General features: G+C 47.3%; 2 protein-coding genes across 4 annotated transcripts in view; both read left to right on the top strand.

Annotated features, from left to right (window-relative positions):
• Positions 1-422, top strand: part of LOC310667311 (low-density lipoprotein receptor-related protein 2-like) — a 93,019-nt gene extending 92,597 nt beyond the window's left edge. Inside the window, exon 33 of the mRNA XM_083419194.1 lies at positions 306-422. Coding sequence (XP_083275320.1) covers positions 306-362 — 57 coding nt within the window. The 3' untranslated portion in view covers positions 363-422. The remainder of the gene's footprint in view (positions 1-305) is intronic.
• PRAG1 (PEAK1 related, kinase-activating pseudokinase 1) overlaps positions 1-13,997 on the top strand; it is a 139,137-nt gene that overhangs the window by 43,028 nt on the left and 82,112 nt on the right. Inside the window, exon 1 of one of the 3 annotated variants that reach the window (XM_083419458.1) lies at positions 3,771-3,878. The exons of 1 other annotated variant lie outside the window; for it this stretch is intronic. The gene's annotated coding sequence lies outside the window, so the exon portion shown is untranslated. One more of the 3 variants, XM_083419453.1, reaches the window with a different exon arrangement.

Raw genomic sequence — 13,997 nt, 5'->3', positions numbered from 1 at the left:
ATGGATCCAAACTACAAGAAAGAAGATTCCACCTAAACATTAGGAAGAACTTCCTGACAGGAAGAGCTGTTCGACAGTGGAATTTGCTGCCAAGGAGTGTGGTGGAGTCTCCTTCTTTGGAGGTCTTTAAGCAGAGGCTTGACAACCATATGTCAGGAATGCTCTGATGGTGTTTCCTGCTTGGCAGGGGGTTGGACTCGATGGCCCTTGTGGTCTCTTCCAACTCTATGATTCTATGGAGCCCAAGAAAGTAAAATCTCTCACTACTTAGCTGTTTAAAACCAATGTACCCGCTTTCTTTGCAGTGGTTCACGAGCGTGCACTCTTATTGCGCAAAGGGCGTATACCAGGCTCTAGCTTAATGTGCGAGAGACCTGCGCAGAAAGGCAGCAGTCTGGAAGTGCCAGATGACATCACCTCCATCAAATTTAGGTCAGGCTGTTCAAATACATTCCTTTGTGCTCAGTTTTTAATGGTGTTCTTTTCTGAAAGCACAGCTATACCTCTTATGACTATGTATTCTGGCTTCTTGCCTAGTATATATAGTGTCTTTCATACACCCATTTTCGGCTCCACCTTCTACTGATATGTCGCCAGAAGAAGAATTAGCCTGCAGGCCATACAAACAAGAAAGGTAACCTGTCTCCATCATACAGAGTCCTTGCTGTTCTTAAAGAAATCCTTTTAAAAACTTTACATTCTAATCCAGTTACATGGTATGATAGATTTGTGGGGGAAACCCCCTTCCCCTTACTTCTTAAAGCTATGACAGTCTCCACCGTGTCTCAATAATTCAAGGGACCACAGACCCTGGGTGAGTGCTTGGAACCCCATGGACTCTTGAGGTGAGGGGAACTTTTGTAACAATATGTTTGGCCAGAATCAAATGCCTCCGTGATAACAAAGAGAATACAGGGCAACAGTCTTTTGCAGAAGGATCTATACAAAAAGAAGGTCACTCAATACATTACAGATGTATGCCACTCCTTACAGAAACTTAGGTGAAATGGATGTGAATATTTCCACAGATTCCATGCGCAGGCATGAATGTGAATGTACCCAAGGCATGGGTAAAACTCCAGAGCAGTTCTGGGTGTGCTAAACCCTGCCCCAGTGTATCCCATATTCTGCTACAACAGGGATGGTCAATGTGTGGGCTTCCAGTGGTTGTTGGACTCCAGTTCCCATCAACCCCAGACAGCACAGCCAATGGTTATGGAGGATGGGAGTTGTAGTTGTAGAGCCATCACTTTGCTACAAGAAAAGCTACATTCTGCAGCTTGTACCAGTTATGAACATTTTATGTGTTATCTTATTTTGCACAGTTCATTTGTATACTGTACGTTTTTCAGTAGGGCTTACAGTAGTACCTCGGGTTAAGAACTTAATTCGTTCTGGAGGTCTGTTCTTAACCTGAAACTGTTCTTAACCTGAAGCACCGCTTTAGCTAATGGGGCCTTCTGTTGCCGCCACACTGCCACTGCACAATTTCTGCTCTCATTCTGAAGCAAAGTTCTTAACCTGAAGCACTATTTCTGGGTTAGCGGAGTCCGTAACCTGAAGCGTCTGTAACCTGAAGCATCTGTAACCTGAGGCACCACTGTATTCCCAACTATTACCATTATTTAGTTATTAATCACACTGCCTTTCCTCCAAATAACTCAAGGTGGCATACGTAATTCTTCCACCACGCAATTTTTCCTCACAACAAACCTGTGAGGAAAATTATATTGAGAGATTGGACCAAGATCACTCAGTGGGCTTCATAGCTGAGTGGGATTTGAACCTATATCTCATTGCTGCTAGTCCAACGCTTTAACCACGACACCATGGTGTGCTGTGCTGAAATATCATTGGGCAGCAATCTTATAATTGTTTAATGCCGGCTGGATCTTGCCCATTGTGAGAGAGTGGCGTCTGAGGCATGTTAATATCACTGATACTAAGCTGGTCAGGACTTGCCGGTTTACCTCAGTGGCATTACAAGAAAGTCCCACCAAGCTGCAACATGCAGTCAACAAAATTAGCAGCTGAGGCAAATTCTGAAAGAACCATGCCGCTTGATGAAACGAGGACCAAAGCACATACTTGTAGCAGACTGCCCTGGAGAATTAGATAAGAAAGGCTAGAACAAAACAAGACCTCTGCTAGACAGATCCAGCTTTGAAAAATATTTTATCGTTATCCTCGGTGATTTACAAAGCGATTAGTTGGTATTCAGTTTTGCAAGCATAGCTGTCACCAGCTGGGATTCGAAAAGGTATGCATCACTTCAGGCAGGAATTAGTCACGATGGCATCGTCTGGTTCACAAGATGTCCTCGAGGGAGTCACAGAGAGAATCAGGCTCGTACAACTGCAATTTTCTGGTTGCTGGCTTCGTCAGTTCATGCAGGGTGGACTTGGGTCTTTCAAATTTCAGCGGTGCCCCTGCAAGGCCAAAATTCAGTGCTTCCCACACCTCTTGTCTTCTGTTCAGTATGTGCTCTATGTCACAGTTGCGCTGCCCTAAATTTGCCTCTGATTCGTTCACCAAGGGAATAACTAGAGAAGAAGCTACAGAGGTGGCAAAGGGATAAATTCTTCTGCTAATTCTGGAGGCTGCTGCTTTCAATGACAAAAGCCCAATTCCACAAGTTAATTGGGAGCAGAATCTATGTAACTGCATGTTCCTAGCGTCCTATCTCTCTCAGGACCTTAGGACCAAATCCATGGACTCCCTGCCCTTTTCTGGAGGACATGGAAGTGAATCCGTGGGACCACCCGAAAATGTTTGCAGGTGCGAACGGTATTGAATGTGGGATCCAATTGACTTCCCCAATAGCAGAGGAGCACAAATGATCAGGAAGGTGCAAGAAGTCCTTGTTTGGCTTTGCCTGTTCTGGGCTCTAGCGCCACCTACTGTTGGTCTCCAAGTCTTCTGTCCTACAAGTCCTAATAGGCAGAGGCGGAGCTAGCCAGCCCAGACTGGCGCATATGTTGTGCACATGGGGGTGGGGCTAGCCACCTATGGGGCGGGGCTAGCATCCCGGGGGGGCGGTGCTACACCCACCATACACCCCTTCCTCCGCCAGTCCTAATAGGCAGCAGGAATCACTGCAATTACAGAAGAAGAAAAACAGGCAACAGGAAGCATGTGAGTCACAATTTTTCACGGATTCTCTCCTTCCATTCAGGATTCATGTCCGTAGTGACTCATGGAGAAATATAACAGATGGGCTCCACTCAGAGAATGACATGGAGTAAACCTTTTGAGTGTAAAAGCTAAGCGTGCTTCCAATTTTATTTCAGAAAAATGTGCTTCTGCTATCCAAAGTATGATGAAAAAATACTACTAGAATACTAAAAAAATACTAAAGTAGTATGACAAATACTGTTTTAATTATTTTGTAGGAGACATTTCAGCTGGTGTGGGGGTTTTTTTACCCCTGTATATCTAGTCAGATGCGCCTATTGGAAAGTATTAAAAGCTGCATTTATTCTCCTCTGCACCTTTCAAATAGCACCACTGATGCTTCTACACAACCAGCAATAGGAATGTAACCCTGCAAAGTTCAAGTCAAATACCCTGAGCTGAAGACTGCCTGGCTGAGTCAAGCTTCAGACATTGTTCTGTGATTTATTAAGGTAATTTGGGTTAATGTTTCACAGCAGTGCGTTTATATTAATCTAAATGTTGGGTGTGGGGGAGTGACAGGTTGCAAAAGATCCCTTATCGGCCTTCCAGCTCTAAAGTCTATGAGGAGTCTTGTATTTCCAGATGCCTCCTCTTGTCATTTTCAAGGTTCTTCTGCTCCCCTTTGCAGAACGGTCCTCAGAGTCAGAGGGGAGTGGTCAGAGGGAGAAGACTGGCAGGAGGAGGAGTCAGAAGCTGAAGAGGTAACAGGGCTTAGTGAGCGGGGAGACTCTCTGGCAGAGAGCAGCCCAGAATCAGAAACTGAAGCGGGAGAAGAATCATAGAAACATAGAGTTGGAAGGAAGCCGAGAGGCAAAGATGGGCCAGGCTTATGAAGAGGCATGAGGGGGTCTCCCCACCATTCCAGACATCCGGCCTGAGGATTTTCCAATGACTGGTGCCTAGCCTAGCGTTGCTTCCCTGAGTTCGGGTTCTGCCATGACGGGCTGCAACCACCGCACACCCTGAGACTGGGTAAGTGGCCATTAGCAGCCAGTGACATGAAGTGAGGACATTAATAAGATAAAATTTCTGTGTTGCTGGGTGCACATTCCAACAACAGTAATGGAGGGGGCAGGAGAAGCCAATCTGAGGTACCGTTTTTATCACCTCTCTGTGATATGTGCATTATAAAATACGCAGGCGCATGTACATCCAGCTCAGGGATGTCTCTTGGCTTCAGGAGTTTTCATACTACCTGTGTGCTGGCTGTGGCTGATGGGAGTTGCAGTCCTGGCTGAGACTGATGGGAGTTGTAGTCCAAAACGTCTGAAGGACATCTGGTTAACCAAGGCTGCTGCACACATTCCCAGGCTTATGTGGGAATGACAAAGGTGACAGCAGCAGCAGTCATGCTTGGTGAGGAAATTCATGAAAGGAATCCCAAGACTTCCCACTGCATCAACACAGCAAATATAGAATTCCTGCCATGTGGTATTGAGGGTAAAGGTAAAGGGACCCCTGACCATTAGGTCCAGTCGTGGATGACTCTGGGGTTGCGGCACTCATCTCGCTTTATTGGCCGAGGGAGCTGGCGTATAGCTTCCGGGTCATGTGGCCAGCATGACTAAGCCGCTTCTGGCAAACCAGAGCAGCACACAGAAACGCCGTTTACCTTCCCGCCGGAGCGGTACCTATTTATCTACTTGCACTTTGACGTGCTTTCGAACTGCTAGGTGGGCAGGAGCAGGGACCGAGCAACGGGAGCTCACCCCGTAGCGGGATTCGAACCGCTGACCTTCTGATCAGCAAGTCCTAGGCTCTGTGGTTTAACCCACAGCGCCACCCTCGTCCCGGTATTGAGGGTATCACCCCTTTAAAGGAGCTATAAGAATTATAAACAATAATTATTAACAGCACACCTGGAGATTATGGTGACAATTTTACACACACACACCCCAACACTAATTTGAGCAACCAAACAGCGGGGATATTTGTTTCCTCTCTATATTGGCTTCAGTGAATAATAACACAGGGAGAATTTCCTCTCATGAGGTCTCACATTATCTTTATTTCCCCCCCTTTGTTAGGAAACACGTAGGCTGGAAGTGTTTGCTTTTCCTCTGGCCTTATCGTATTTAATTAAAGCTCTTAAGAATGTTTCTGATAAAGTAGTGAGTAGACTATTCTGTGCCTTACGCAAACAACAATTCTCCCACAGTCAATGCCTTAAGAAAAGCCTTGGTGAGGGGCGAATGCTGCAGTTTGAAAGGGATTAATGGGCAGAATGTGACTTGTCACTTTCTAGCCATTATTATCAATATCCACGAAGGCTATTTCCATCAAGGCTGGCTCCCAGTTAAATTTTTCTCATTCTTGAAGTTCCTGCCCTCATCCTTTTAATCTGCTCTTGCCGGCTTGTAGCAGCTTCAGCCTGTGGTATGTTTGTGTGTGGTAGTCGGACAATGTTTGCAGCCCAATCCTAGGTGTGTTTTCATGCTGAAGGAAGTCCCACCATGTTCATTGGAGCCTACTCCCAAGTAAGGGACTGTTTAAGACCGCAGCCTCTGTTTTGAAACACGGTTCGCCTCAGGCAGGTGTAGGGCTTGGTGGGTCAGAATAATTAACAGGATATCGTTTTATGCGTTGCCAGAAGAGAAAGCAAAAGAAGACTCAGGTTTGTGTAAAATGCACACACGCTAATTTAGCTGTATAGATGCAAATATAGAAATAATTACTATGGGAAGGATTCCAGTAGTGAGTCCCCTCAACAGAAGCTGTGCAAAGCAGACTCTCCATGTGTCCCTGTTTTCCAGGGACAGTCCCGGATTTACAGAAGCCATTCCAGTTTCTGATTTGATCCCGGAATGTCCCACTTTTTCTTAAAAGGTAAAGGTACCCCTGCCCGTACGGGCCAGTCGTGTCCGACTCTAGGGTTGTGCGCTCATCTCACTTAAGAGGCCGGGAGCCAGCGCTGTCCGAAGACACTTCCGGGTCACATGGCCAGCGTGACGAAACTGCAGCTGGCGAGCCAGCACCAGCGCAGCACACGGAAACGCCGTTTACCTTCCCGCTATAAAGCGGTACCTATTTATCTAATTGCACTTAGGGGTGCTTTCAAACTGCTAGGTGGGCAGGAGCTGGGACCGAACGACGGGAGCTCACCCCGCCGCGGGGATTCGAACCGCCGACCTTACGATCGGCAAGTCCTAGGCACTGAGGTTTTACCCACAGCGCCACCCGCGTCCCCACTTTTTCTTAGGACATCCCTATTTCCATCAGGAAGACAGGAGTGCCTGGCGTGCTCTGGTCCATGGGGTCACAAAGAGTCGGACACGACTAAACGGCTAAACAACAAAATTTCCATCAGAGAAATGTTGGAGGGTATGGAATAGGATGTCCCTGCTTTCATTGGAGAAATGTTGGAGGGTATGCAAAAGGGCTTCCACTTGGGCAGCTGGGCTTTCCACCCTCGCCTCCCCCTGTGCGCTGACCGAGCCAGCAGTAAACCACACTTAGCAAGCTGAAGTTAACTCTTTACAGTCATACCTCGGGTTAGATGTGCTTCAGGTTGAGCGTTTTCAAGTTACGCTCTGCGGCCACCCGGAAGTAACGGAGTACTTCCGGGTTTTGCTGCTCGCGCATGCGCAGACACTCAAAATGATGTCATGTGCATGTGCGGAAGCGGCAAAACGCGGCCCACACAGCGCAGACGCATCTTACGTTTTACTCAGGATGCGAACGGGGCTCCGGAACGGATCCCATTCGCATCCAGAGGTACCACTATATTAGCAAAACTGGATCTGCACAGGAGTGTCAGGTCTTGCCCCCATGAAACAATTGCTGAGATTAAGATCCCTGCCTCCCCACGGCCGGCTATGTCTCCTCCTGCGACATTCTTGCCCAAAAGTCTGCTGGGCCCACTGGGTTACAAGAACCAGAGAGGCAATCTTCTGGGAACAAATGGGATCATTAGTAACAGGAAGAACACGCCTCGTTAAAGTGTGCCTGTTAACGTTCCTAGGGTGTTTGGGTGTGTGGGTGTTGTGTTATCAGATATGCTTCTCTCCAGCCCCCACCATTTGCCACTGAAACCGCAGAACCCTGAGGGTCAGCATTCATAAAGTTTACGACACTAACCCTTTATCTGTTTTGGCAATCAGCTGGCTCCAATTCTTTGTTTGCTGTGAAAACAGAAATCTTTTTTTCCCCCAAGCCAGCTTGTAAGCAAATGAAAGAGCCACGATTGTACTCAGGTGTGGTGCTTTCTTCTTAATGTGCTACAGGAAAAAATGGAGGCAATGCTCCTGGTACGTTTCCAAGCACAATTCAAAGTGTTGGTGCTGACCTTTAAAGCCCTAAACGGCCTCGGTCCAGTATCTGGAGCAGAGTCTCCACCCCCTCGTTCTGCCCGGACACTGAGGTCCAGCACTGAGGGCCTTCTGGCGGTTCCATTACTGCAAAAAGTGAGGTTACAGGGAACCAGGCAGAGGGCCTTCTCGGTAGTGGCGCCCGCCCTGTGGAACACCCTCCCATCAGATGTCAAGGAAATAAACAACTACCAGACTTTTAGAAGACATCTGAAGGCAGCCCTAAATATATGGGATAGATCTAGATTGTGCAGTGGTACCTCGGGTTACAGACGCTTCAGGTTACAGATGCTTCAGGTTACAGACTCCGCTAACCCAGAAATAATACCTCAGGTTAAGAACTTTGCTTCAGGATGAGAACAGAAATTGCATTGCTGCGGCGGGAGGCCCCATTAGCTAAAGTGATACCTCAGGTTAAGAACAGTTTCAGGTTAAGAACGAATTAAGTTCTTAACCCGAGGTACCACTGTATATGGACTGTGTAGGAAAATACTCAGTCTCCATTGATTCTAAAATAAAATGCTGTGTGTGTAGGCAGCCTAAATCCATGGAGGGCAGTGCAGATTGCTTTAATGTGGAATTCGTTTCCAAATTGGACAACTGTGCTGCCCTAAATCAGAACACTTCAGCCATCAGATATCTCCCCGCACAGCCTTCAGCCCACAACACTCACAGCAATCAGTGTGTTTTGATGTGAGCAGAGGGAGCCATCTTATTTCAAACCTAGGCAGTCTATGCCAACATTCTTCTCTGGGGGAAGTTGTTATCTGCAATCTTTTACAAAGGAAAAGGGAAACTAACATTTATTGTGTAGTCTCTGGAGTCTTGGTAAGGACTGTCTCGGTTATATTCTTTATGTCCCGGAACACAGAGATGAGAGAGAGTGTGTATTTTATTTTATTTTATTTTATTTATTTATTGCATTGCATTGCATTGCATTGCATTGCATTATGGGTACATAATGCTTCGTCCAAGGCTAACCCCTAATTTGAGGGTGTCATCCATGGGTAGGCAAACTAAGGCCTGGGGGCCAGATCCAGTCCAATCGCCTTCTCAGTCCGGCCTGCGGACAGTCCAGGAATCAGCGTGTTTTTACATGAGTAGAATGTGTGCTTTTATTTAAAATGCATCTCTGGGTTATTTTTGGTGCATAGGAATTCGTTCTCTTTTTTTTCCCATTTCTTTTTTCAAAATATAGTCTGACCCCCCACAAGGTCTGAGGGACAGTGGACAGACCCCCTGCTGAAAAAGTTTGCTGACCCATGGATCTGTTCCCCAAACATATTTATCTGGCCCTCCAAGGCCCTAATCACTTTGGTGGTGGTTCAAGAAAGAAAGTGTTAAGTTGTGGGTTGACATAGCAGACGACACAGCGATTTCTCCAAAGCAGCTCTTTATTTTGTAAGCTGGAATAGAACTAAGCTGAGGAGCTCAGTCAGCCTGCTTATATAGAGCTACAGAACAATTGTAACTGTTGCAACGTTCTAAAACTATCCAATCACTGAACGTCACTTTTCGATCCTTCATTTGCATACAAAACTATCCAATCACTGAACGTCACTTTTCGATCCTTCATTTGCATAACTATCTACAGTATCCCCCTGCTGCCCAGTTTGAGAACTTCAGTACATAACAGAAAGAAAAATGACACAGTGCTGATACAGTGGTACCTCGGGTTACAGACGCTTTCGGTTACAGATGCTTCAGGTTAGAGACTCCGCTAACCCAGAAATAGTACCTCGGGTTAAGAACTTTGCTTCAGGGTCAGAACAGAAATCGCACGGGAGGCCCCATTAGCTAAAGTGGTACCTCAGGTTAAAAACAGTTTCAGGTTAAAAGCGGACCTCCAGAACGAATCAAGTTCTTAACCCGAGCTACAGTACCACTGTATAGGCAGAGAACAGCACCCTGATGGAGAGAGGCAGATGACTCCTTCATCAGATTGATCACTTAATGAGCGGAGATTGAGAGCGATAACTTCCTTGACTGATTTGCACAGATCAACTAAGGCTGAGGGAGGTTGCCTGCCTCTGTGTGTGTCTGTCTGTCTGTGTGTTCTGTGTGTGTGTGCATGTGAGTGTATGGAGTGGCCATTTGCTCTCCTACTTTTAAGACTCGCCAGGTTCTGGGAGATGGGTCTGGAATGCTTTCTAGTGACAACGTGGCAGCCAGCTGCTGCTCCAGCTCTGCCTGCTCCTCCTCTCCCATTATTTCCCAACTATTCCCCTCATCTGCCTCCGAGCTGTGACCTCCCACAAACCACTGTTGTAAATCTATACTGTCTTCCTCTTCTTCCTCCCTGGAAGGGTCAGGGTGGGGAGGTGGTCTCCACCACTCCTCCTTGGCTATGCACAAGGTGGCCATGAAGGAGTTGCGAGCACCTGATTGGCTAGTACCTGTGACATCTTGAGGTTCCTACAATGCCCTTGTGGAACTTTGTACTGTGAAAAGTTAAAATGACAGCCCCCCAGTGGGGTCTGGGAAATTAAAATAACAGCTCACTCATCAGAGCACTGCGGCGGCCCACCACAGCTACCAAATAAGGCCAGCATGGACTTTGAAGACACTAGAACGCAGGACGAAACGGAGAAACGTGCTAAGAGAAAAGCACGTTTGGCAAACCATCACCATGATCAACTCCCACCTGGAAACCCCTGTCCCCACTGTGGAAGGACGTGTGGATCCAGAATTGACTTCCACAGTCACTTACGGACCCACTGTGAAGACCATGTTCATGGAAGACAATCGTACTTGGCCATGAGTGATCGCCAAAGAAGACTATCTCAATTATATAAGAACAAACATACTTCTAGGTTCATTTTTTATTCTATTTTTAAAGGAAAAGCCAGTAATGGATAGCTAGCTAGATAGCTAGCTAGATAGCTAGATAGATAGCTAGATAGATAGCTAGATAGATAGATGATAGATAGATAGATAGATAGATAGATAGATAGATAGATAGATAGATAGATTAGATAGATAGATGATAGATAGATAGATAGATAGATAGATAGATAGATGATAGATAGATAGATGATAGATAGATGATAGATGATAGATAGATAGATAGCAGGGTCCTACCCACTCCTACCAGCTTCAAGATATTCCTTAGATGTAGGTGAGGTTATTTCAGAAGGCCTATTCGCTATATGAAAGGGTGTTTGCTTCTCTCTTTCAGACCAGCTTAGGGTCATGATGTGAATGGTGTGACTAAGAATTTTGATGAAAACAACTGCTTTTGTCCTTCCTGTCGGCTGCCACAATCAGAGAGAGAGAGAGAGAGAATTTCTGTGTGTGTGTTTCTTGCATCTGACTGCCCCACAGTGAAGAGAATCAAGAGGAAATATTCTCTTTGAAGTCTTTGTGCTGTGTGCTTTAAAAAAAAAAGTCTTAAGGCAGCAGCGATGTGTTCTTCAAAGAAGACAAGCCAACTGGATATAAAAAGCACCCATGTTCTCCTATACCCACCTGTGCAGCAGACCACATGAATTTTTTACCAGCAAAGTCTAATCAAAAAGCGCTTCTAAGGAACATCACATGGAATGGAATGTGTTTTGGGGAGGGAAGGAAATATCTCTTGAACAGAAATTCCAGTGTATAGAAATGCCGGCTGGGTAATCTTGAAGCCACGTCCTGAATAGCATCTCTGTGCTAATTCCTCTGTCCTCAGAAAGACAAAACAGAGGACTGTAGTCCAAGATCTGGTTAGTTATTTGAAATCAATATGTGAACTTCAGCCTAGTACTGCTCCTGGCCATGTGCCACGCTCCTTGCTGCCCATTCTGGTTCCTCCTCAGCTCTCTTCAGATGCCTATTCCCACCACCACTCCTGTCATGAAGAACCATGTAGAGAGGAACATCTTGGCTCCTTTTCTTGGTCCTTCTTTTGCTCTTAAAGCTGTTAGGAGATCCCCCATTCCCCTCACACAGTGGCGTAGCGTGGGTTGTCAGCACCCGGGGCAAGGCAAGTAATTTGCGCCCCCCCCCCCGCTGCACTGTCCCTCCCCCAGATAGTCCCTCGCTCTCTCTCCGCACCGCACCGCACGCCTGGCACCCTCCCCTCCACAGTGGGCTGCGACCCGGCGGCTCGGATCGGATTCGCACAGCCAGTACTGCAGTGAGAGAGAGTGAGTGAGCCAGGTAGGGGCAGAGAGCTGCGAGTGCGAGCGCGCCCCCCCAGATGTTGCGCCCGGTGCGGCCGGCCCCCCCTGCACCCCCCACGCTACGCCACTGCCCTCACAGGGCTACAATTCTCGGAGTTCCCCATGTAAAGGGATTGATTGTTAAACTTATCTGGAAATTGTAGCACTGTGGGGGGAATAGGGGGCCTCCAAACTATACGCAGCACCCTTAAAAAAACACATCTCCCAGAATTCATTGCTGTTTACAATTGTATCACAGTGCTTTCAATGCATGGTGTGAAAGTGTTCCTTCCCCACCACAAAATTCCATTACAATGTAGTTAGTGGAGAGGAGTAATAATTATGAATCACTGGTACTTTCTTGGGGATCTGATCAAAAAGAGCTGCTCTGTACGCTTTTGAATTTTTTAGCCCCTCTTTTGCATTTTTACTGTATCGCAAGCTTCTTTGAGCGCATTTATGTGGAAAAGTGGGAGCCAGAGTGAAGTAATCCATAACAATTCACTTTGTATCTCTCTTGGAAATGCATGTTGAGGGTGAAATGATAGATCATGAATAACTCAGATTACCTCAGGTCTGCTCACAGGGGCAAACCTTGGTTACAGCTCCTTTTTTATGGAGCCAGCTGAAGCACGAGCCTGGATCTGGATGACATACTAAACCAAACCATTATTTTCTCACAGCACTGGCGGAGGAATGGGAGTGCGGAGGGAGTGGACCGCCCCTGGCACCACTATTCCAGTAGGGTGCCATCGCAGCGCACCCTCACACACGCACCGGGCACCATGCTCCCATAATGCACCATGCCCCCATATTGGGGCACCATGCCCCCATAAGGCCCCCATAACAGACCATGCCCCATGCCCCATAACGCACGTCACGCCCTTGTGGGTGGCAGGTCACGCCCTCGTGGGCAGTGTACCATGCCCCCTGGTGTGCGTCATGCCCCCGGGGGCACCAGCCATGCCCCCGCCTGCTCTCCGCAATACCTATTTATCTACTTGCACTTTGACGTGCTTTTGAACTGCTAGGTTGGCAGGAGCTGGGACCGAGCAACGGGAGTTCACCCTGTCGCGGGGATTAAAACTGCCGACCTTCTGATCGGCAAGTCCTAGCTTCTGTGGTTTAACCCACAGCGCCACCCGCGTCCCGATGTGAACCATAGGTGCTAAATAAAATTTTACATGCTCTTTCATGACAGATTGGCCACTGTGGGTGAAGCATACATAATAATGCCACAGACAGTACTCAATGTTACCTCAGACAGTACTCAAATGGTTACTTATTTTTCAGTGGTTAAAGGTAAAGGTACCCCTGCCCGTACAGGCCAGTCTTGACAGACTCTAGGGTTGTGCGCTCATCTCACTCTATAGGCCGGGAGCCAGCGCTGTCCGCAGACACTTCCGGGTCACGTGGCCAGCGTGACAAGCTGCATCTGGAGAGCCAGCGCAGCACACGGAACGCCGTTTACGTTCCCGCTAGTAAGCGGTCCCTATTTATCTACTTGCACCCGGGAGTGCTATCGAACTGCTAGGTTGGCAGGCGCTGGGACCGAGCGGCGGGAGCGCACCCCACCGCAGGGATTCGAACCGCCGACCTTTCGATCGGCAAGTCCTAGGCGCTGAGGCTTTTACCCACAGCGCCACCCACGTCCCTTTTTCAGTGGTTACCCCAGTGTTATACCTATGAATTAAGGCTTCTCTCACGCAACAGGGAAGGGGGTTGCTTTGTTTGTTTATACAGGGAAAAGCCTCTTTGTTGTTTTTACAGCTGAGAGCTACCACCACCTTGTGTTTACCTCTTTGTTTAGCCATTTACAAATCTCTCCTTTTGCTCAAGTAGCTAATGAGCAGCCCTGCTGTGCCTAGTTGCTGAGGTTGTTAGCATATCTTCAGAAGGAATAGTGGTTTCAGAGCGCTAGCTGCCATTCCTGCTGAATGTCAAGCTGGTACCAGCCTGTGGAATTTCCTAAATACATTTTCTCGCCAGGAGGATCCTGTCTGATCATTCCAACCCACTCATTACATTTCCTTCATCCTTTGGTGTTGAGATGAGGCCACAGGAAGTGAGGAATCTGTATTTTGGATGTGCATATTAAGCAAAAAAAGGGGGGAGGAGTATATTTAAGTTGCTTTATATAACGTTCTCACAAACCTCCCAATACAGAATACAGTGGTACCTCAGGTTAAGTACTTAATTCGTTCCGGAGGTCCGGACTTAACCTGAAACTGTTCTTAACCTGAAGCACCACTTTAGCTAATGGGGCCTCCTGCTGCTGACACGCCGCCGGAGCACAATTTCTGTTCTCATCCTGAAGCAAAGTTCTTAACCTGAAGCACTGTTTCTGGGTTAGCAGAGTGTGTAACCTGAA

Source organism: Podarcis tiliguerta, assembly GCF_965153285.1.
Source record: "Podarcis tiliguerta genome assembly, chromosome: 17".
Lineage (NCBI taxonomy): Eukaryota > Metazoa > Chordata > Lepidosauria > Squamata > Lacertidae > Podarcis > Podarcis tiliguerta.
The sequence above is the reverse complement of the archived record's forward strand: the minus strand, read 5'-3'. Positions and strand labels throughout refer to the sequence as shown.